Source organism: Rhinolophus hipposideros (assembly GCF_964194185.1).
Source record: "Rhinolophus hipposideros genome assembly, chromosome: 5".
NCBI lineage: Eukaryota > Metazoa > Chordata > Mammalia > Chiroptera > Rhinolophidae > Rhinolophus > Rhinolophus hipposideros.
In genome coordinates, this window is record NC_138051.1 from 93,067,514 (window position 1) to 93,092,556 (window position 25,043).

Consider the following 25,043-nt stretch of genomic DNA (forward strand, 5'->3'; position numbering starts at 1 on the left):
AATTTTGGAAATCTTAAAGCACGTCTTTAATCTAGGGGGCTGTATTTTTTTTTTGCTAAAAATATAAGATCTTTATCATTCACTAACATAAACGCTATTCTGCAGTCTACAGACAAACTGGCAATCTACAGGCAAACTAGTATTTCTTAAATCACGTGATACATAGATAGGTAAAGAGATTGATTTTGAGAAGCTAAACTCTTTCTGCAGTCATCTGAAATAAAGTTGTTGCAAGTATGTGAAAAAAGGTTGCTTTCCTTGCCTTGCTATCATTTGGCTTCATACCTGTATAAGGTATTGCTTGTCAAAAAATTTTTTTTCTTAAAGTAGTGGTGTCCTGTTTTCAAATGAAATCTTACATAAAACTCCCAAATATGTAACAGGTGGGGGCAGAACCTTTATATATGAAGGTGACAAATGTAGCCTGGTTCGCTTAGCCTCCTTCTCATCCACGTGGAAGAGCATTCCATTCTAACTGAGTCTGAAAACCACCGTTTTAAGGGAAATTTCATTAAGGATGCTCATTAACTGCCCAAAATAAAGGACATTACCAACCTTACATCAATGAACAAATCTATGACCTGTAATGATCACGTAACAATATATATACTCAATTCTTGTTCTTTGGGGTTAATTACGTTCCATAAAGTCACCAAGAACAATTAATTAGCAAATACTGAATCACTGCTAAGGGAAACACAGGGTTAGCTTCTAGTGAATCTTTGGTCACATTTCTGTCAACCAGTCAAGACATAACTTTGTTTTACATGTGTTTCTGTTTAAACACACCTTATTAATACATATTGTTGATTCATCAACACTGAACCCAAGGCCAAGAGCATTATAACTCATCCCTGGATGAAGCTTATCTAACACACACATTTTCTCTGCCAGGCACACCACAGCCTTTTTGTGCTTCGGAACACTAGGCAGCACTAAGTATTACACTTGGGGGCAATTTTAAACAGTGAGATTACCCCCAAGACCCCTAAGAATGTGAAAAACACTGTGAAAGGACATTTGTTTACAATATGAGAGGAGAAACAAGAAGGCAGAGTGTCACCTTGTTTCACCTTAAGCTGGGAACATGTGTATCAGGGAACTCAAATTTTTTGTCACTCTGCACAACTTCAAATGCCCATGAAAGTGCCATGAGTACTGATTTTGGGGTTACAAATAAATTTTAGCAAGTAAGTGAAATTGCAAATAGAGAACCTTTGTGTAAGTGGGGACAGATTGTATACTGGCATTTCCAAAATGTCCCAAATTAATAGTAGTGGTGATTATATTTAAAAAAAATCAAATCTGAGAATTGCTAAAGACTTTTGTAGGTCAGAAATAAATTACGAGGAATGATACAGGAAGACTGCTTTTGTTCCCTAGTGCTTGGGTAGTAGTCGATTAAAGGGACACTGTAAAAAGGTTTGAAGGCAGTTTAGCTTGATGTGTTTTTATATATTTAAAAATGTGGCAGAATAACTCTATAAATGTACTAAAAACCATTGACTTCAACACTTTAAACAGGTAAACCTTGTGGTATATCTAAATAAACCTGTTGAAAAATGACAGGGAAGGAAAATCAGTATTTCATTTTTCTAATTAAAAATATTTGATTTGGGTTCATTATGTAGAGGAACACAATATTCAATGAGGCATGGAGTACAGGTGGGGGGGGGGGGGCGGCAGCCCTAACCCTAGACATAAATAAAAGACTGCTGTAGAAACATAAGCTTCCAAAGTTAAAAGCTCACCTCCACCTCCAATGGAAGGAAAAATGATACTTCCATTTTTTCTAACGTATCCCCAGTTGGAAGCCATTCAAAGCATTATTTCTCCTTTACCTTCCACAAAATTTAACAATAAACAGCAAATATGCTTTTTTGGGTAACCATGTGTTTTTTTTATTGAGGTGAAATTCATGTAACATAAAACTCACCGTTTTAACCATTTCCAAGTGTACAAGTCAGTGGTTTTTACTACATGTACAATGTTGTGCCTCCATCCCCACTATTTAATTCCAGAACATCTTCATCGACGACAACGTGCATTGTAACACTTTAATCATTAAATGAAAAGTTACATTCTACTACTTCTGTAAGTCAGTCAACATATAGTAACAAGCACAGAGGAAGATAACATTAAAACTAAACGGTGATTTAAAATTACAAAATGTAATTTTCTGGGTTCATTTATTTCTAACAAAGTATACCCTTCTCCACTAAAGGATTGTGCTGCCAACTGTAGAAAATGTTATTTCCACCAGGCAATAGCAATTATCGTCAAGACTGACATGTAGCGTGTATACATGAAGGAAAGACGTACGACGCAAGCTAATTTTCTGAGCTTACCTCTGTCTGCTATTCTTTTCATCAACTGATGCTCACCCCATCTAATCAGATATTTAAGGATATCTTGTTCACTTGCCTGTAACAAAAAATGATTTATATTTATTTAGGTGAAATGAGATAAACAGTTAATTTTATTAATGATTTTTCCTAGGTCATAATGTAAATACAGTGTGCAATTTACCACATTTCACTCTTTACACTGGTTGTTTGAAATGTTTGTGTCAAATCTGTGGTCCATCAACAGCAAATACTGTTGTTTCCCAGAAAATAAGACCAGGTCTTACACCGTATATCCCCAAAAATAAGACTGGGTCTTATATTAATTTTTGCTCCAAAAGACACATCAGGGCGCGTCACATCAGGGGATGGCTTATTTTTTCATGTACAACAATCTATATTTATTCAAATACATCATGTCGTCTTCTTCTGGAACATCGTCATAACCTACTAATGCATCTGTCTGGCTGAGATCTTAACTGGGGCTTATATTCGGGTAGGTCTTATTTTCAGGGAAATACAAAACTACATTACCTGGGTTTTGTCTCACTTTTGCCTCCAACTAAAGTTTTTATTCTTATTTCCAATTTTATTTTTTCTTTATCCTGTTCTCTTCACTACTTTAAATTTATTTTATCTTACTATGTGGTCGCTTTACAGCTGCCTTAAATTCTTTTGGATACAAGATGGAGATAAATACAGAAAAGTAAAATATCTCCTGCAGAAACAGAAAAAACAGGTTTGGCAACTTCTTTGGGCAAGGACTCTCTATGCACAATCTATAAAATGGTAATGCGCCCCTTATTTGTTTGTATTTTATCTAAAGTATCAGAGCAAATCTAGGCTGCTCTCCAAGGTTTTTACTTTCTAAGAACAAAACAGGAAGCTTCTAAAGACAATAATCTGAGAGAACTGACAAATCTTAACTCTCATAATGCACACAGAACAGTGAAACAAGGTTAATAAACACAGATCCTAAGTAAATCAAATCCAACATTTGCTCAAATAAATCAAATGACAACATTTGTACTACAATCAAAGCAATATACAAGAAAAAGCACAGACGCCAGGTGGATTATTTAACTCTTCACTGCATTTCTGACTGAGATGGACGCATTCTGCAATTTTTCTAGTACAAATATAAAGGAACAGGAAATGGCTCAATGGGTTTTTATGACTTCATAACATTAAAACTACTGTACAATTCTCAGCATAAAATTCATAATACCAATGCAAAAGAAAATTAAGCTTGAACATACTTTACCTGAAAATACTTTTGTGCAATGTTTTAAATCTATTGTTTTAATTACCAAATTAGATGGATATGTAAGTCAAGGACACACAGAACTTGCTAAAGACTGCATCTGATTAAAATTAAGTCATCGAAAACATTATTATACTTTGGCAGAACACGTGTACTGAGTTTCTATGAGCATGGGAGTAGATCAGAAATTATTCTTACTTTGTGTTGCTTAAGCTACTGTCTACGTTCTAAGTAGCTACTACTCCACCAAAAGTAAGAAACTAAGATAGTGAATCTACTATTAATGGAAGCCAAGAAAAGCACTGTTGGGATATGCTTCTGACCCTGCCTACTGCCTCAGCCCCTTCGCTGTGGATGATTAGGACCTGGGATGGTTCACAATGTTGAATGATAGCAGCAGAGGGCATGAAGGACCAGAGAGCTAGAAGGCCTTGTTGTGCAAATGTGAAGAGCGCTTTCCTGGGTAGGTTATCTCCCTACATGGGAGAATAATAGAGTACAGATGGGTTTCTTGGTGAACATATGAATGACAATGAATTTCAGAGGTGTAGAAATGATTACCTGTAGGTAGTCAGACTGGATAGCAGTAAGCAGATGGTCTTTGCTGAGTTCATAAAAAACATCCGAAGTCATGACCTGGGAAAATTCCTCACAGAGGAAATGTAAAGCTTGTCGGTGCACCCATTTAGAGCCATATGGATGAGAGCTCCACTTGAGGATGGCAATTAAGGTATCTAATGAGATGCTCTCAGCAATGATATCCTCACAGCCTAAAAGAGAAGGCAAATACTTCTTGAGATTAATCACAAATATTACTTATTGAACATCAGTGTGTTAGACACTATACTTAAAAGTAGCAATAGTAAAAAAGAACAAGGAGATAAATAAAATCTCACGGAAATCACCAAGGGTTGGTGGGATGGGGTAATAATAAGTAACAATAGACTACGACATTGATAGGAAATCCGCTGTTCCATAGAGACAGATCCATAGACAAAGGCAGGGAATCCTCACAATTGTTTAAGAAAATATATATCTATGTGCAAATCCAACAATTTGAGTAAGACACTATAGTGGAAGACATTGGACCAAAAGGGAAAGAGGAGTATGTAGAAATGATACAGTTGTGGGAATTGACCAGTTAGAGGAAGGATATGGATGACAGTTGACTAATAAGAGAACCCACACTTGAAAAGAAGACAGGTGGGCTATCTTCTATGAACTATGAGGACATTTTGGGGGGTATCATTCTAATAAGAAAATAACTTGCACTTTGATATTTTAATCCTTCAGGATACAGACAAAATACGGTAGTTTTACGCTCATCTGGAATTAATTCTGGTGAATTAAAAAGAAATAAGTAGTTTAATGAAAAGGACCAGGATCCTAGGGAGAGTAACTCTGACACCTTGAGAACTCAAAGACAGAAGAAAAGCTGAGGCGAGCTAGTTTACTTTGGAAGGATCATTTCAAAATATCAAGATAATATATAAATAAAATCAATGACAAAGATTGTGGAAGGGAAAATGGTTAAAGTTAGACAGAAATTCTTTATAACTGAGTTGACTAAAAAATAAAAAAGGACACTGATAATGGGGTGGGGAGGGGTTTATACCACCACCACCAATACCACCAAAAACGTAGCTAAACAGACTAATCTCTAACGAGCTCAGAGCTTTGGAAGATATAGGTCCCAAAAAATACACCAATGAACTCCAGAGATTTCCAAAGCTCGAAGTTATTTTGAAACTAGGAAAGGTGAAAAGAGAAAGGTGATGAATTCCATTTTCAGGTGATACAAGATCATTAGTAGCCAATACAAAGTCTGCAAAAAGAAGTGCTTCATTCTTTTTCTCACATGGTACCAGATAAGGAGAATAGCACAGAGAATTGTGTAACCAGATTTCTGCAAAGCACCTAACAAAATACTTTGTGATGTCTCTTGATTATTAGCTCCGTAAGAGCTCCTGAGAGCTCATGACAGGAAGACTCCTGTTTTCACTCTATTTCTAGCACCTTCTTGCACATGGTAGGTGCTAAATAAAAATTTGTTTGAATGTACAAATGAGATCTTTGCAGATAAGATGAGAGGTAGATGGATGAAAGAACAATGGCTAACAGAACCATTTGTAAGCAGCATTGATCAGCTTGGGGGTGGACTGAGGAGTCTTTCTGCGATATTTATCAAGAACTTGAATGAAAATGTAGAAAGCATGCTTCAAAATCTTCAGATGATTAAAACTGGCCAACAGTTCACAATACAATGGATAACAGGATCATAATTGACATAAGTGATGGGTCAAAATGAAGATGAAATACAACTAGGAAAATGAGGTAGTTCTGTATTTAAAGAAAATCCACTGCACAGATGACACAGGAGAGCCAGCTTAACCTGAGTAAAAATAGTATCTGGGTATTGGAATGAAGGCAAAATGTGAAAGGGTTGCAATAGCTGAAGCAATCTTAGGCTTTTAAGATACAAACACAAAGTCCTAATCAAAGGAATAATGTTGCACTGCTCTCCTGTGGGGCACTGTGTTCTGTTGTGGGCCCTGGGTTTTAGATGGGGCACTGGCAAAATTCCAGAACTCTCAGAGGAGGGCAAAAGAACAGCAGAGAGTTTGAGACTTGTTATAGGAGAAAAGCTGCAAGAAAGTAAGATAATTTGGCTTATGTAAGAGAACCTCAGGAGATACATAACTATCTTTAAATGTCTGACGGACTTTCATGAGGCAAAGGAGAAACGACTATTATTCCAAGAGCACGTTCTGGGAAACAAGTGGTTAAAAGGGGAATTTTGACTCAATATTAAGAAATATTTCTAATTTGGAATTTCAAATTCCTAACAATTAGAATTGCTCTCATCTCCTGCCCTCAAAAAAAAAAAAAAAAAAAAAGAAGAAGAAGACCTCTCTAGAAATACGTAGTAGCAAAGGCTGGCTCATCACATTAGGGACAGAGGACAATGAAGGCCTATATTGGACATGGGAGAAGGTCACATGACATCTAAGTTGCTTCCATCACAAAGATAAAATCATTTTTAGGAAAACAGTAACAGAGTAAACATAAGAGTAATTTAATCTAAAGATTAATTTAAACATTAAAATGAAATCCTTATAAGGAACACTAAGACCACCACAATGCAATCTGCATGTAAACAACATGAATATGGGCTAAGACATGAATATGGGCTAAGAAGTAGGAAATATGGATACGTTTTCATTATTTTTTTTAATCTTGATTCAATTTCTTTTTTTTAATTTATTGGGGTGACAATTGTTAGCAAAATTACATAGATTTCAGGTGTACAATTCTGTATTACATCATCTATAAATCCCACTGTGAGTTTCCATTATTTTATGGTGAGCCTTGAGTGCCAAGCTGAGGACAGGCCCCTCCCAGTGGCCAGTGGGGGGCTTCTGTCAGTCTGCTGTCGTAAAGTAGGCCTGGGATTAGAGTTTAGTGCCATCAACTCAATGTGACAGAAAAGGAAATCTGACAGATGTATTCGGGAATGAAGCAGCGGCTCTTAGGGAAAAAGTGGTTATTTAAAAGGATGTATCACAACCCTACTAAACCAGGGCATTGGCAGAGATGAAAAAAGAGAATTAATGATAACATCACATATTTCAACTTCTGAGGCTCACAAAGAAGTAAAACCTGGTAGGGCAAAAATGGGCTTTGAAATCACACAGTTTGGACTTGAAATCCCACTCTGACCATGCAGCAGCAAAGTCACTTTGGGCAAATTGCTTAACCTCCATGAGCCTGAAACGTCTTCATTTATAAAACTGGATTATACTCCTAACTCGGGATTGTTAAAATTGTTTAAACGAGACCGTTCCCTTGACACCCTTCATTAATTCAAACATTCTGGAGCACCTACTTGCCAAGCACTGTGAATACACAACTCTTTACTGCACTTTCCTGGGTGATGTCACCCTCCTGCCTGGCCTTAATTCTCATTGCCTCCTATGGCTTTCAAGTCTACAGATCCAGCACATCCAGCCCGGAGCTCTCTCCTGACGCCCAGACTCCCTCCTTGAACTTCCCATTGGAGAGTTCTACACGGATATTCTGCACACATCTTAAATTCAAGTCATTCAACTCCTCCAGGAAATCTAGTATACCACCCTTTTTAATCCCTGTTTTAAAAAAGGATATCTCATCTACCTTTCACCGAAGCCAGAAATCGGAGTACTATTATTGATTCCATCTCCAGAAGGCCATATCCAAGCATCCATCAAATACTGCTCATTCTATTCGTATTTTAAATCCATTCCCTCCACTGACTCTCTACCACCTCTGTTTAAGAATCTGATACTTTCTCCTTCATTATTAAAATAGCCTAAAAAATTTCCCATCTTGTCTTTCTCCCTTCCAATGTGTTCTGAATACTATTGCCAGAATGATCTTTTAAAATGTAAAGTAGTTATATATGCAACAAATTATTCAATAGCTTGCAAATGACTTCAAGATAAAATCCAAGTCACATATTCTTGATGACCTGGCCCCTGACGTCTCCAGCCCCCTTTCTGCTCATATTATACTGACACTAGTCATACTGCATTACTTACAATTTCCTAAAATTCCACCAAACTCTTTCACTTCTGGGCCTTTACATAGGTTGTTCCCATTTCTGAAATGTTCTTAATGCCCCTTAACTCCTCCACATCTTTAGACTCAGCTTAGACATTGCCTTTTTCAAAAGCCAACCTTGATCCTGCTCCCCAAAAACTCAGTCAGATGTTCCTCCTACCTAAGTTTCCACGGTACGCTGTTTCCTCTATGATAGCATCAAATTCTCATACTATTTTATCTTTGTGATATATTTGTCCGAATCATCTACCAGCTCCTTTGGGGTAACTCCACCTTATCTCTGATTCTAAAAGGCCTGACACCTAGTAGATAATTAAAAGCAATAGCTTACATTTTTAAAATTTATTACGTCTCAAGCTCTGTGCTTAACTTAAATATTTAATTCCAGCAGTTTTTATCAAAGAAGGTGGTACTATCTTTATTCCCATTTTACAGATGACAAAACTAAGACTCAGAAACATTAACTTGCCCAAGATTCTACAGCTACGAAGAAAACAAGTTATACTTAACCAAACATATCCTTCCCTTTCCTTCTAAAAATTACATGTCCCTGACTTTTTTGTGCCTCTAAACTTAGGTCTTCCACTAATCAATTCTCATCAGAACTTCTTCATTTGAAACCACATCTCTCATGAAAGAAAAGCACTTTATAAATACACCAAACATGGTGATACTTACAAATGCAAAAGGAAGACAATTAGCCAAAAAATTGGAATGTTAGAAGGTGTATTTTTAAAGGGATTTTTTTAATACTATCAAAATTAATATTTTCATATTACGGTAAAGGATTTCAAATAGTGGCAATTTGTATTTGGTCAAGGTTATCAATAAGGGAATGAAAATATAATTATAGCAGCAAGGTCAAAGGGACGCTGGCAGGGGAGGCCAGCAAGTGAGATGCAGAGAGGCTTCACAAAATGCCATTTCTTTGGTGTATTCTGGACCAGACTTGTAGGTCCCAAAACATTACTAGCACACTCAAAATGGTCAGATTCTTTGGTGACAACGTGGTATAACTTAAATCCCAAAAGACCTCTGTATAAATCAGAAGGTCCACTTATGTGTAATGCAGGTGTTCATTCCTAGTGAGCAGAGTATCATATTCTATGTTAGTTCTTCTCAAACTATCTCGGGTCAAGGAACAGTTAGTTGTCTTTTTAATTTCCGATCCATGACAGCATGGACCAACACAGTAAAACTCAGTAAAAATCTGCTTGAATATTGTGGCACTGTCCAATTGCTACAAAAGTTTCTCAAGGCTTATTCTCGATTTCTGTCCTTACCTCACTGTGGACACACTTTGAAGAGCACTGCTCTGTCTAGAATTCCTTCCTCCTTGCCAGTTTCAGGATACATGGAGGCCAAATGTGTTTCCTCCCATTTGGTCCTAACTAATCTTCATAAGGAACTCTCTCTTCCTCTTTTCTTCCCCTATAGAGTTCAGTGGCTCCATTTCCTAACTACAGACAAAATAGTACATTATTTTATATGCCTTTAAAGACAACTAAACGACACAATCAGAATGACTACTTATTTTAAACTAGAGCTTTGGAGCGCAGACTGTTACCCACATACGGGAGATTACTGTTCAGACATATTCACAACCCGGAGCCTCCTGGTCTCCTCATGGCCCACCATGGGCAGAGTACATGAGCGTATTTCCCCACCCCAAGACTTTGAAATGTCAGTGGCTGTGATGTGACAAGCAACTTCAGAAGTACTTTTAGGAACTGGGGTTGCCCTCTGCCACTGCCATGGCAGGAATATACTGAGATTCTCCCGTTTGTTACACAGCAATGGTTGATTAATAAACCATGTAACTTTTGGGATTAACTCAAACGCTTTTAACAATTTCCTTGTAACAGAAAAACTCATCTGTAGCCAAAGCCATGACATTTAGTGGCTCAAAGATGCCCATGCATTATGTCCAGGCCGCAGATTTTCCACAATGCTGTTATGAGCCTGACAGATAGTATGAAGTCAACTTCTGACATTTCTTTTGCTTGTGTGACCACCTCATTTTGCAGATCCACCTCCTACTTACTTAATCCTCTCTATTCGTTCACCAGAATATTTTCTCTCTAATCTGTAATGTGGACAAAAATGCCTCTTTTCAAAAATTTGAGCTACATGACAAGAATGAGCAAGGCAGATATAAAAAAGCAAAACAAATCAACTTGACAGTTAGTGATATAAATGATTGTCATTGTTGCATGTTAAATAGGATCACTTTCCTTTTTTTTCTCCTTTTCGTGTTCCTGGTAACTAAAACAAGCTTCAGTGTTGACAGACGTCCTGAAAACACACTCACACTCTTTGTTATTTTCGGTGTACCCTCACACTTGTTTCACCAGTACCAGTGGGAAACCTTTCCACTGGCTCACGTCCATCAGGAAATGTATAAGCAGCCTCCACATTCAGAGTTTCATATTGGGGTTGAGGTGGGAAGAGAAAGAAGGAAATAGGCAAGGGGGAAGAAAGGAAAGGAACTGTGGAAGGAGATTACAGCTTGCCATGCAACATAAAACAATACACAAGCATACTTCATTTTATTGCGCTTTTGCCTTACTGTGCTTCACAGATGTTGCATGTTTTACCAAATGAAGGCAAGAACGTCCACCAGAAAAAAAGGATTACAGCTCCCTCACTACACTACAGTAACTGCTTCGTTGCGGTGCTCTGGAAACAGCCCTGCAACACCTGAGGTCTGCCTGCAACAAGGTTAGGAGGAGGCTGGCCTCAGAGCAGGTACAGTGACTCTTCAGTGTCTCCAGTTTGAAAAAAGATTTCAAGTGCAAATAGGCTTGAGAGAAAAGTTGCTTCAAGTCTTTCCTACTAACCTGTACGCCACTGATTCTAAATCCCAAGGAAAGGAATTATGAAACATGAGTGAAGTGAGGGCAGCACGAAGTAGCAGAGAGAGCAGAGAGGCTTTGAACTCAGGCACTTAACACCACTGGCTCTGGACTCTCCCTTCTCACCCTGTGTTGGATCACTTCCTCCTATCGGGGACGAAACAATCCCATCAGATTTCTGAGGATGATGTTAAATAATGCTGGGAAGCCAATGCTCCACCAACACTACGCTTTTTCTAGCCTAGCAATCTTAAATCAGCTGTGCCGACTCACCCTCCTTTACCCTATGCAAATAACTAATCAATGTGTCCTAGTGATTCTTCCTTCAAAACGCTCCTTGATTAGCTTTATTTTCCAGTCCTAACACCGCCTTTGTCCAAATCCTCAGTGCCTCACACATCAATTACCGAGGTTTCCTCCTGTCTCCCTCCCTTCAGTATTCTAATCCATACTGAGCACACTGTTGAAAGGTTTACGTTTTTTAAAACACCCATCAACACATCATCCCTGGACATCTCTCTATTTTAAAAAGGCAACCAGAATTCCAGATCCAAAGCAGAAAATGTGAGTCAGACATGTGGGTCAGAAGACAAATCAATCTGTGCCTTCATGTTGTACTGGCCAGTCCTTGGACTCTGCAACTTCTGAGAGCTGGTTGGATAGCTGCTCCTCTTTAGTAGTCCCCAGGACCGTTCTGAAGACGGCACAGAGCTCCTTAAGGACCCTGGCAGGGTGGAAGCCCGGGAGCCTCCACTGGTGACCAGCTCAGTGGCCCATTCTTGTACTGCTTCCCCTCCTCCTGCTTCACTGGCCCCATTCTCACTTCTGTTCATAGGATAACTTACCAAATAAACTACCTGAGTGCAAGCCTTTGTTTCAGAACAGGTTTGGGGGAATTGGAGGAGACACCCACACAATTACAGTAAGAGAAATGGCCCTAGAAAACAAGATTCTCGGGGCTGGCCTGGTGGCTCAGGTGGTTAGAGCTCTGTGCTCCTAACTCCGAAGGCTGCCGGTTCGATTCCCACATGGGCCAGTGGGCTCTCAACCACAAGGTTGCCAGTTCAACTCCTCGAGTCCCGCAAGGGATGGTGGGCAGTGCCCCCCGCAACTAAGATTGAATACAGAACCTTGAGCTGAGCTGCCGCTGAGCTCCCGGATGGCTCAGTTGGTTGGAATGCGTCCTCTCAACCACAAGGTTATCAGTTACAACTAGCAACGGCAACTGGACTTGGAGCTGAGCTGCGCCCTCCACAACTAAGACTGAAAGGACAACAACTTGAAGCTGAACGGCACCCTCCACAACTAAGATTGAAAGGACAACAACTTGACTTGGGATAAAAGGCCTGGAAGTGCACACTGTTCCCCAATAAAGTCCTGTTCCCCTTCCCCAATAAAATCTTAAAAAAAAAAAAAAAAAAAAAAAAAAAAGAAAACAAGATTCTCAAATGACATTCTGGAAATAGAATCACTGGTCAGGTGGCAGGTGGGCAGGTAATACCCCTGCGTGCAGCAGTAGTGGGGGCACCTGAGCGGCATAGGAACACTACCTGAGGTAGGCCAGCTTTAGTTCACCGCTTTAGAAATCCTGAAAAAAAGAAAAGGACAGGCTCAGGTGAGCCACCGCTGAAGTGTAAGCATTCTGTCAAAGTCCGACTATGTCTGGGTCACTGGTTAAAAAGGCCCTTATTTCCTGCAGCTGTGGTGCAGACTTCTGCCAAGACTCAGGCTCAAGACTGAATTTTAACGACATCAGCTACAAAAAAAGACTTGAATGCAAAGCCTTGGCAAATCTTCTATGATAAAATCTGGAGTTGGGGTTATTTGGGTGGATGAGCTAGGAATGTTACACCCCAAGATTCGCCTGAATGTTCAGGGTTGGGAGGAGCAGCTCCCCCAATCCCTTGCCTGAGGACAGCAGTGTCTTGTGAGGACCTGAGGAAAAGACCATGCAGGTGCCTGAAAAGATAACGCTTGTCAGACCTGCTCCTGCCCCGACACCAGCTCCAAACCAATCATCAGGATCTGGTCACTCATCATCAGTCTGAGTGAGAAGTGGTCCTGGGAGGAGAGGGTACACCCAAGAACTGCAAGACCTGCTCTGTGTGCTGGCAGGTTCTGTAGGAACACTTGGGGAGCAGGCCTCGCGGATGCCTGACCAGGGTGCCGGGTCTACGGCAAAACAACAGGAGCAGGAAGGTTCACGTTGGATCCGAGGGATCCGCTTCTCTGCCCAGTGATAATGGAGACCTAGCAGCTGGAGCCCCCATGGATAAAGCCAGTGAAATGCCTCTGCGAGGAAGGTCTGGGTCACCCCGCCTGGCAGGCTACCTAGGCCTGCTGAAATACTTGGAAAATGGAGACAGAAATCTAGGCTGGGCGATAGAGAAGGGAGACTGTGCTGAGGAGCACTGCTTCAATTTGCTTAAGCTAGAACTCTTTCCCACAATCTCCATCCCTGTATGATTCCAAGCTGCCGTTGGCCTGAGAAATGTGTGAGATCTGGAAGGCAGCAGTAGCAGCCATCACTCTTTAAGTCAGCATAGCTAGATGTGGTGAGAGACAGACAGAGATCCTGTGGGTGCTACTGTAGCTTGTTCTTACTGTCCTCTGCTCGGCGTCCAGCTCTATGTCCCAATGCAGCCTGGTGACGACACTGGCCCCAAGCCACCACCAGATGCTTGCCTGCAGATCCAGCCCCAACAGTCACTGCCCCACTTCAGTGGCTCGATGTGCTTGGCTTCGCAGGTTCACTGTGGGTAATGTCTCTGATCCTACTCCTTTCCCTCTCAGACCGGCACTTCCCCAATTGCGTAAGGCCCGATTTCTATACTAATTCCCTGACCCTGTAAGTCAGAGTTGTTCAGCTTCCCTGACTGAACCGAGTGATATAGTTATGATGAGAATACCAATTACAGGCTCCAGTCAGTTGCAGCAGCTGGAACGATGGGTAATTCCATCATTTTTCCTGAATTGCATCTTTTGTAGAGGTGTGGCTTGTTACCACCTTGAAGGCTCTGTGATAAACTGGATATAAATTATTATCCCCTAATTAACTTAAATCACACAAAATTGTTGATAATAAACTGTTTTGACACCAGAAAATAACATCAGAAGACTAAATAATGTACTGCTGCTATGTAACAAATGACCACAAATTTAGCAAATTGAGACAACAAATTATCTTCGATTTTCTGTGGGTCAGGAGTCTGGGCACACACAGGTCACAGGGGTCCTCAGCCAGGGTTACGTAGGGCTGCAATCAAGGTGTCAGTTGGGCTTGCATTCTAATCTGAAGGCTGCATTCTCATCTCAACTGGGAAAGACTGCACTTCCAAGCTCATTCACGTGGTTGGCAGAATTCATTTCCTTGTGGCCGCATGACTAAGGGCCCAGCTTCTTGCTGGTTATTGGCTGGGTTGGGTGGGGGTGGGGGATTGGGTCCTGTTCAGCTCCTAGAGGCTGCCTGCAATCCTTGCCATGTGGTCCTCTCAACGGGCCATCTCAAAACACAGTAGCTAACTTCTCCAAGCCAGGAAGGGTCTCGGAAGGAAAAGGGTCTCTGGTGCAAGTCTGCTATAAAGATGGAGTCGTATACAGTGACATGTTATCGTGGAAGTGACACCCCATCATCTTGGCTACATTGTATTGGTTAGAAAGAATTTGTAGGTCACACTAACACTTAAGGAAAGGGGATTGCAGAAGACGGGGATCATTAGGGGTCACCTGAGGGTTTACTTAGGGTCACAGTAAGCTTATGGCCATGCTAGCAATGCCCTTGCAGACATATTGGACAATCCCAATCATTTTCGTCTTCCCTTGGTAATTATTCCTTTGACCTACTTCAGCTGTCTTTCTCAGAATGTGTTCTCTGAAGAGTGGTAAGAACTGCAATTAATATTTTAGGTAAAAGTGTATCACAACTTGGCAAAAACAAACAAACAAACAACAACAAAACACTGATTGACAAGGGAGCCAATACTAAATGGGAAAAGAAACAGTACTGGGAAAACTGATTATCCACATGCAAAAGAATGAAATTGGGCCCCGATCTTATACCACTCACAAAAATTAACTCAAAATGGATTAAGGACTTAAACGTATGACCTGAAACCGTAAAACTTAGAAGAATACATCAATAAAAAGCTTTTTGACATCAGTCTTGGTAATGACTTGTTGGTATGACACCAAAAGCAAAAGTCAACAAGTGGGACCACATCATACTAAAAAGGTTTTGTACAGAAAAAGAATCAGCAAAATGAAAGGCAACCTACAGAAGCAGAGAAAATATTTGCAAACCATGTATCTGATAAGGGGTTAATATCATACAACTCAATAGCAAACAAACAATCTGATTTAAAAGATGGGCAGAGGACTTGACATACAAATGGCCAATAAGCACATGAAAAGATGCTCAACATCACTAATCACCAGGGAAATGCAAATCAAAACCACAGTGAGGTATCACCTCACCTGTCAGCATGGCTATTCCCAAAGACTAGAGATAACAAACGCTGGTGGGGATGTGGAGGAAAGGGAACCCTTAAGCACTACAGGTGGGGCTGTAAATTGGGACAGCTACTATAGAAAACAGTATGGAAGTTCCTCAAAAAACTAAAAACTAGAACTACCATATGGTGCAGTAATCCCACTGCTGGGGATATATGAACTCACTATCTCAACGAGACATCTGCACCCCCATGTTCATCGCAGCATTAATCATAATAGCCGAGACATGGAAACAACTTAAGTGGCCATCAATAGATAAATGGATAAAAACAATGTGGTATATATAAAAAATCGAGTATTAGCCATTCATAAAAAGAGAATGCTGGGGCGGCCGGTTAGCTCAGTTGGGTAGAGTGCGGTGCTCGTAACACCAGGGTTGCTGGTTCGATCCCCACATGGGCCACTGTGAGCTGCACCCTCCACAACTAGATTGAAACAACTACTTGACTTGGCGCTGATGGGTCCTGGAAAAACACACTTAAAATGAATAAAAGTTTGTGTGTTTTTTAAAAAAAGGAAAATCCTGCCATTTGTGACAACATGGATGGATCTTGAGTGCTTTATTCTAAGTGAAATAAGTCAGACAGAGACAAACAACTATTGTATGATCTCACATGTAAGAAACCTAAAAACATCAAACTCATAGAAACTTCATAGTAAAATAGTGATTGCCAGGGGCTAAAAGGGGCGGGGGTGGGGAAATGTTGATCAAAGCACACAAACTTGCAGGTACAAGATGAATCAGGTCCAGGGATGTACTGTACAGCACGGAGACTATAGTTAACAACACTGTAGTGTATACTTGAGAGTTGCTGTGGGACACAGCTGTAATGTTCTCACCGTGACAAGAAAATGTTAATTATGTGAGGTAAAGGATGTGTTAGCTAACCTTATTATGGTAAACATCTCACAATTTATACACGTAGCAAATCATTCCATTGTACACTGTAAACTTATACATTCTGTTAATGGTTTAAGGATAGTACAAGGTAAGTTTCTGCCCCTTTTAATAGTCTTATAAGATTTCCTTGCAATAGCAAAATGCCAAAAGGCATTATTAATATTATAGATCTATTCCAAGTATCTTTCTATGTTCCCTTTCCATGTATTTTAAAAGCTATGTTCTGAGACAATCTCTGGATTATCTGGACGGATGGATACACAAGAAGCAGGTAACACTGGTTACTTCTTTGAAGGGGGACTGAGTGGTTAGGGGACAAAAAGTCGGGAGGGCAGAATACTCTTCACTGAGGACCCTTTTCTACCTTTGAATTCTGTTCCATGTGAAAGTACTAATTTTTCAAAAAATTAAAAAAAACACACACATCAGGCTATGGAAGTTGCTGGCTGTTTCTTTCCTCAGTGCTCAGTATAAAATCAATCACTGACCACAAAATCCAAGCAAATATTGGAAAGGAAATGAGAAGGTTCTCTACTTTGAGAACATTACTCCCTTCTGACGGGAAAGTGGCCATCACTGAGATTCATACCGCTTGTGTGTGAAAATGTACACTGAAGCCTTGTACTCTTTAGTCTTAAGCTTTTGCCAAGCTGAGAGGGAAAAACAGACAAAAATGGGAAGGAAAGAAGCTGAACACTTCTAACCTAGTAAACAGAGGTGGCTAAAGCACACAGACAACCACTGATAAAAGACTGAAGATTTCTCTCTAAGCCATGAAAAAAAAAAGACTAAGTTTAAGAACCCTTACGACTCTTAATTGAATACAGATTTATGCTTCTTTAATGTTTATAATGTTCTCTAATATGGCATGTTAAATGTTTATGCTTAAGTGTTTTTTGGGGTGAGAACAGCACAGTGAAAAGGGAAAGGATTCATGGGGATGTCAGTTCTCAGCACACAGGCACCATAAAGAAGCCCCTGCTGTACCACAATTCAGGGGGCTCTCACAGCGACCTACAGGATGTCCGAACTCCCTGAAAGCGAACACAAGCTCTCCTGTACAGGCATCTCGCTGGTAGAGAGACGCAACATAGACCTCTAGATCAGAATGACCAGAGATCCTATCCCGATTCCCATGTCCACATCGAAAAAATGTTTCCTAATCTTCAAAATGTACCTCCCCAGGTTATTTTGAGGATTAAATAATATACAGATAGCACTTACGGTAGTACAATATTTAACTTATGGGTAAATGAATGGCAGCTATTACTATAATTAAGTTTCCTTGATGAGGGTCAAGGACATATGATTACAATTTTCAGAAAACTTTTTGATATCTACTGGTTATCTGTTAAAATATGATCACATGTTCCCTTCCAAACAATGCACCTCACAGATGATTTCTTCTCAGAGATCATATTCAAATGATCTCTTCAAATGCGGAAGTCAGGAAATCTCTGGAGTCAGGAAGACCAGATTCAAGTCTTGGCCTTAACACTTTGTAGAGTAACCTCAGGTGACAATATTCTCAAGCCCCAGTTTATCTGTAAAATGGGGATAGTAACTACCACAGAGGACAATGAGTCCAGCGCTTAACACAGTGCCTGGCACAAAACAGGTGCTCAAAGAGTTCTATGGAATAACCGAATAAATGTGGTAGGAAACTTTTTAAAAGAATTAGTAATTTTTGATGTATAATTTATAGATTTCATCTGCTTAAAGAATGTATTATTTAAAAAAACATTATTTCTGGAACATTTCTTATGGTCTGCATGCTGCAGCCAGAGATCTTCCAGAAAGTGCAAACGTAGTCAGGTCACATGACTTGCTAAGCTCAGGAGAAAGTCAACCACCTCAGCACAGTAAACCCAGCTTTCTCACACAGCCCTGCTTGCCTCTGCAGCCTCATTTCTTGTCACACCTCTCATCTCTGCACCCTCTATCCCCTCCCAACCTAAAGTGCCTTGCTCTCATTTATCTCCGGGTCTTTGGACCTTCTGCCTGACAGGCTCCCTTTTACCTCCAATCTTTAGTAATTTAGCTCCCATTCATTCATTCTCCAGGTCTCAGCTTCTCTGGCAAGTTCTTGATACTGTCCCCCTTCCCTGACTCTCTGTGTTGAGGTTCTGGGGCCCTTCTTCCTCCTATGTGCTCTCCGAGCCCCATCCAGCGCTTTGCTCTATTCGGGCACTTACACTGTACCTGCCTACTGGTGTCGACACTACTAGACTATCATAACTCACTAGTTTAATCTCAGGGCCTGGCATATGGAAATAGCTCAGTAAGTGTTTGTTAAATAAACATAGGGATCACCATGCTGATTCTATACCAAGGATCCATTTGAATCGACAGGTTATATTCCTTCACACACCGTCCCTCCCATAATATCCCATTTTTACCTTTATTTTCTTGAAAACTCAGGCAGGTGTTATTTTCAGGTACAGACCTGTTACAATGATCAGAATTACAACACTGTAGCCACCCACTTCTATTTTAACCTACTACCTCTAAAAACTGGACATCAAAATGTAGTTTAGGAGCGCAGTTCATACCACTGAAGACTTTAGGCACAATATTTTTATTGTTTATACTTATAAACAAAAACTATCAATTTAGAATTAAAGATGAGGCATAAGAACAACAAAGAAACTATTTAATTACACAGTTTGGCTTCGAAAAATTTCTGAACCTCTCATCACAGACAAGCTCTGCTATCAGCATTTAGAAAACCATTGGGGTGATAGCCATGTATTTTCTAGAAATATTTTAGTGAATCAGTGTCAAAATTCAGCAACGTTCCTCAACATTCAAGTAGGAAGGAACAATGACAGTGGAAATGTAATATTAAAACCAATCCACTTCGAAATAAGCCTAACTCTATCATGGTTAAAGAGGAATACGGCTAGAAACAAAGACGTAAATGGCAAATTGTGTTTTTCATTTTCTGGCACTATTTTCAGCTCCATGGATATTTCACCTTCAAATGATATGACGTGTAAAGCATTTATCAGAAGTTTTATAGACATAGCAATGCTAACATGAGGTATATATAAAAATGTTTTAGTGAAAAGGGCCAAAGCAGAGCTCAGAATCTTTTAATATATCAAAGTCGTCCCCTTTGTGGAGACAAATTTAGTGAGGCTGCCCATGTTAATTCATAATACAAACTGATATTCCTTTTCATCAAAATATATGAAAAAATAGCTGGAGGCAGGGAAACTTCTGGACAGTTCACATTCACGGAATGTTTTAGCAGTTCCAGAAATACACTCCAAACTGTTTCAGTCTTTAGGAGATATTTATAAAAAGGTATTATTTGTCAACAGTGTTTTTCACTGGGGAGTGAGACTGAAAGAGTTCTTAAACGCCTTTTGTATTATTTGTATTACCTGAATATCCAACTATTAGTGCATCTCTTATATTTAAAAAATGAAGTTATTAAAATAAAGTTATCCTACATGTACTGAAATAATTTTTACGAAGTTAAAGCAACACAGAGTAGTATGTATGAAGTAGTGCTATTTTTACAAAAGAACAAAATATGCATGTAAAATACACACATTCCCGCCAGATAAAGGTTTACAAGGAAACTCTTCAAACTGTTCAATGTCATCAATGAGGATTTGGGGGAAAGAATGGCAGTAAGTGAAAATATACCTTAGGCTGTGTTTCTATTATTATTAGTCCCTTTTCTCAACAATGAGCATGAACTGTTTTGAATTAAATTTATTCAAATTTTAAGTTGCTATTGGAGATGGTTTATTTATGAATGCTACCCAACATACTGTCTAACGTCTTTTCAAGTACAAAGTATATAGGAAACTTAGGTACTGAGTGTAAGTTTTTGTTTTAAAGTCTATCTTTTGATCACTAGAAGTCACCCTGGGAAAGTAACAACTTAAGAATGTTTCCTGTCTCTCAAATAGAAGAATGATGGCAGCTAGCATACAGGTCACTGGAAAGATTAAGTGAGGTGTTCCACAAAAAGAGCTTACTTAGCCCAGTATCTCGCACACAGCAATAGCTAGATGATATCGTTACTAATCTATCTAAATTCTTAGCATAGTTTCTTCCAGCTATTTCCAAAACCAGTAAACAGAATGCTTATGTCTGGGTGAGTCCTTCTACTTTGGATATTTTAGGAGAGAAGTGCAATATTTGATTTTAAGGCAGAAACTTCCACTCTGTATCTTAATACTGAGTTTAAAAAGCCTACATATTTGTACAATGCAGAGGTCCTTCCCTCCTTCTGTCATGTTCCCTCCTCAATCACTAACGCCCTCCCCTAGTCCTCCTTTCCTTATGTCAAATAACTTACATCTTTGATTGTATGTTTCATATTCCTTGGCAATGGAAGGTATAGGAGAGAGTATTCAAAATTTGACTATGGCAGTCAGAAAAATACAAATAAGATGGGGCTTTAAGAAAAAGCAACAATTAGGCCATTTCTCTTAGTGTTTCTAAAAGAGACTATAATTGAATCAAAGTGGGAGTTGAGACCACACCAGGAGAAAGCTCTGTGGACCATGTTTTATGGCCCTGCTTTGCCATCATCTAAGATTGACAGTTCCCTGAAATTATAAACACATGTATCACTATTGCTAAAAGTCTGAATCTGGTAATTTTAGACTTTGGAACCTTGGAGTGTGGTTTCAAATGGTGTGCAAGGAAAATGACTCAATTCTTATCTTTAGGAATCTTCCACCAAGGAGTTAATGCAATTCAGTTTTTTAAAACATTTATTAAGGCCCTGCCAACTGTAAGCAGACATAATGTGTGCTGCTTGCATTTCTATGAAGAAGAAACGAGCTCAGGTTATGGAATCCAGACAGAATTTATGTGGTTAGTATGTGGCAGAGCCAAGACTGGAACACAGATATAACCCCAAAGCTCATATTTATAAAACACCATTAAATTTGGGCATTGTCATTTATCTCTGAACCTCTCTGCCCAAACTGGAAACCCATTTTCCAAGCTTCAGGGGGTTGTTGTAAGGATAAAATGAAGCACCGCGTGTGAAGTGCCTGTCATAAAGTTAGGTACACAGTGGCATTCAACAACTGTTAATTCTCTTCTCCCTGATATTATATCTTGATAGCAATATAAGCTAACCTGAAACTTTAAAAAAAATACTTTTTACGAGTTTGAAAGAACTATGTGTCTTGTCTTAGGCCTACTGACATCAAGATCTGATCAACTGATAGAATTGACCATTCTGTTTTACTTTGACAGTCATATATAAACAGTGATACATGCAAAGGGTAGCGAAAAACAGGTACCTCAATAATTCAAGACAAAATGTGATACCATTAGTTTACAAGTCTTTCTCTAGTTCAGAACAGGTGCACTGGACAGCATCCCTGGCGATGCTACCTGCTATCTTCATGGTGGCTAGAGATCAACAGACTCTTTAATTAACAGATTCTCAGGTCTTTCTTATCCCAGAGAAGTGCTATGTTGTTCAAAGTTTTGTGTTCATATCCATACTGACATGAGTACAGCGTTTTACCTTTTATCTGATTATATTAATGTCTGTCACATTCAAATTAAATCCAATATCTCAGACCTTGACTATAATAAACACACAATTTGGGCTGAAGGCAAAAAACAAGACAGAACACGTCTTCCTCTATTCGTCATTTCCCTCCCTTGTGGCATCCTCAGAATTTCCGTATCACAGAGAAAAGGTTTTGCTTATTGAGAAAAGGCTTCTAATTAAATGCCATATAATTTTAAATAAATAGAAGACATTCAACACACTCTACTTTAAATAACTGCACACATTTTAGAAATAACACTTCTTGCTAGGGCTACAAAGTGCCTGATAAACATTTACATTTACAAAGTTATATAACAAGCCATAACATTAATTTACGCTCACTTTCTTTTAAGTTTTCAAATAAGGGTGAATAAACACTCCATCTTATATAGACAAGAAACAAACAATGGCAACTCCTTATAATTTTATTTTCCCTTAATAAATTAAGCAGGACAAAAAAGAAAACAAATGCCTAATTTAAAATAAGAATTTCCAAGGTACTTTAATATTCTAAATTACATTTGTTTATTAATGTAAATACATTTTCATTGACATTTTAGATAATTAGTTTTTTAATCTAAATTATAAATTAATACAAAAGGACTGCCCTTGGATTAAACTTTTTGGCTTCAAAACATTAATAGCCTTGATTGACTTCCACAAATATTTTAAATCTGATTGATATATTTCGTATCAACAGACCAACAAAGAGTTGATAATTTTATTTGAAATTTAACTGAAAACTGAGTTTAATAGTAGAGAGTTACATACCACTTAGACCACATCTAAACTTACTTTTATAAAAGAATACTTCAAGTTTATCTCCTACACTGAGGTTCAGTGATTTCATTTTATTTGCAACTTCTAGGGTTAAACATTTATTACATTTCCCCTCCCTTTTTTAGAAAAGTTGCTCAGTTTTCATAGGTATTACAGGTCATTCAAAATACGTAACAGAGTCTACTAAGAGCAAAGCACTGCATTAGGTTCATAGGGTGATTCAAAAATGACCAAGATTTTGATCTTGTCTTTAGGGAGTAAATAATACACTGTTACTAGTTGGTGGAAGAAATGAGACAGGTACATAGGTAATTCCAAAACAAGCTAGAAGATGTCAAAAACCTGAAAGAAAAATAAAAGAAGCGTTTCAAAAGTTTGCAGGAAGTAGAAAATATTTTTAATGTGGAATGCCTAAGACAAAACAAGGAACGGAGCATGTGAGTTGGTCTTAAAGGGTAGGGTAGAATTTGGACATTCCGTGATTAAAGGCAAAGATATTCCAAGACAAAATGAGCAGAGGGTCAGAGGTAGAGAGTTTGTAGTCTGTATGAAAAATGACTTAAGTTCTAAGATAAAATATGCAATTAAATATTACACTTTAGAACTTGTCATAATTTTCAAAAATAAAAATTTAAGTGCTACGTTAAGAGATGTATAGCTTGAGGGTCATTTGAACTGCCATTCCTGAAACAGATTAATTCATCTAATGTTACATGTTTAACTGAAACCTACATTTACTACTCTGATCTGTTGATAACTGTGTTTAACTTAGCTCCATTATTCTCTAGGCAGTGTACTCAGACTAATTTGCTGAAGAGGAAACAATTACAGACTGAAGTAAAATGAACTGCCAGCTCAACAAACTGAGACAAAAGGAAGGGTGTCAATATGGGAACAATGGAAAGGATGGGAAGACAGAGGAATGGATTAGTGAGCAGGGACAGTTTTTGCTATTTTGCATTTGTTTCAAGTCACACACTCTTGGAATCTGACCAAGTTGGGAAGGGAAAAAATTAGGTCATTGCTTTCAGTTGTTTCTATTAGATTTTTAATTCAATAAAATATAATCACATGCATTATAACTAAAAATACGGGCAGTGCATTAGAGTCCATTTTAGAACTAAAGTTATAAATAAGTTTCATATTCCAAAGATTGAAAAAGACATTTTTGATGAAGATGAAAACAAAGCCTGCCGTATGAAGTGCACTGCTGTAAAACGTCCTGCACTGAAATGTGCACGTAGATGTTGGGGCGAATTCTGGGCTATTCTGTCTGGGATCAACACAAGAAAACAAATTCTTACAGCAGGACTGTGTGTTAAGAGTTCATGAGAAAACCTCTAGTTCTCCTAAAGAGATTTTTACTCAAAATAACTATAAATCAATAGTCTATCTCACTGTTCTCACATTTTCAGAGCTGCTTACAGAATTTATGCTAAGGTCATTGTGAAAAGTCAGTGATCAAACACCTGATCCTTCATTTGAGGCTCTTCCAATCTATTCTGGAGTTTCATACACTAGTCCTTTTAATATAGGTACTGTTATCAACCAGGCTTTTAAGCTGCAACCATAGAAAACAACTCTAGTTGGTTTAAACAGACAAGGAATTTATTTGAAAGGATAGTTAGCCCAGAGTTGCTGGGAAAGCTGGAGATCAGGCTCAGAGAACGAAGAGCAAAGGCAGGTTGTGGAATGAGGATTACATCACGGACACAGCCCAGCGAGTACCTCGGGAGCTGCTGCGGGTCCCTGGCCACCACAGCTCCCGCTCTGTGCCTGGACAGTGAATTCTCATTGGACCACTGCCAGTGCCCTCTCCCTTTCCATTAGATGTTGCTGCCCCTCCCCTTACAGAAAAATTCTCTATAGTCCCTGCTTTCAGTTCCAGATTCAGAAAGTCTAGGTCACATGCTTAAGCCCTAACCACAGAGAAGGCTGAGAAAGGAAGTATCTGACCCTTCAGGTTTTTATAGGAGTTGGGCTCCGCCTTCCATCAAGACCTGTACAGTGAGGAATTAAAACTAGAAAGGAGGTCCTTCGGCTTGTTGGGCAGCCGACTCGCCTATTCAGGAAAGAATGGCCAACTCAGTAAACGCCCTCTGTTCTCTGGCTAAGTGCTGCAATGTTCAAGTCTGAGTGGTGACCTACTCAGGCCCCTGCCCTCAAGTTTAAACCTCCAGGCTGGGCCCACATTTCCCTCCGGTAAGAGCTTAGCCCCACCCCAAGTGGGTCAGCACAAGTCAGGCTCCCA

The 25,043-nt window shown here is 39.2% G+C and overlaps 1 protein-coding gene across 3 annotated transcripts in view; it reads right to left on the minus strand.

The window, feature by feature from the left end:
• The window catches only part of BTBD7 (BTB domain containing 7), a 76,386-nt gene that overhangs the window by 15,620 nt on the left and 35,723 nt on the right, over positions 1–25,043 (minus strand). Inside the window, exons 4-5 of one of the 3 annotated variants that reach the window (XM_081047913.1) lie at positions 4,171–4,379; positions 2,349–2,424 (exon numbers count right to left, since the gene is read on the minus strand). In XM_081047913.1, the coding sequence (XP_080904039.1) occupies positions 2,349–2,424; positions 4,171–4,379 (285 nt within the window). Of the gene's footprint in view, positions 1–2,348; positions 2,425–4,170; positions 4,380–19,032; positions 23,135–25,043 lie in introns of those variants that run through there. The other 2 variants (XR_013993307.1, XM_081047915.1) reach the window with 2 other exon arrangements.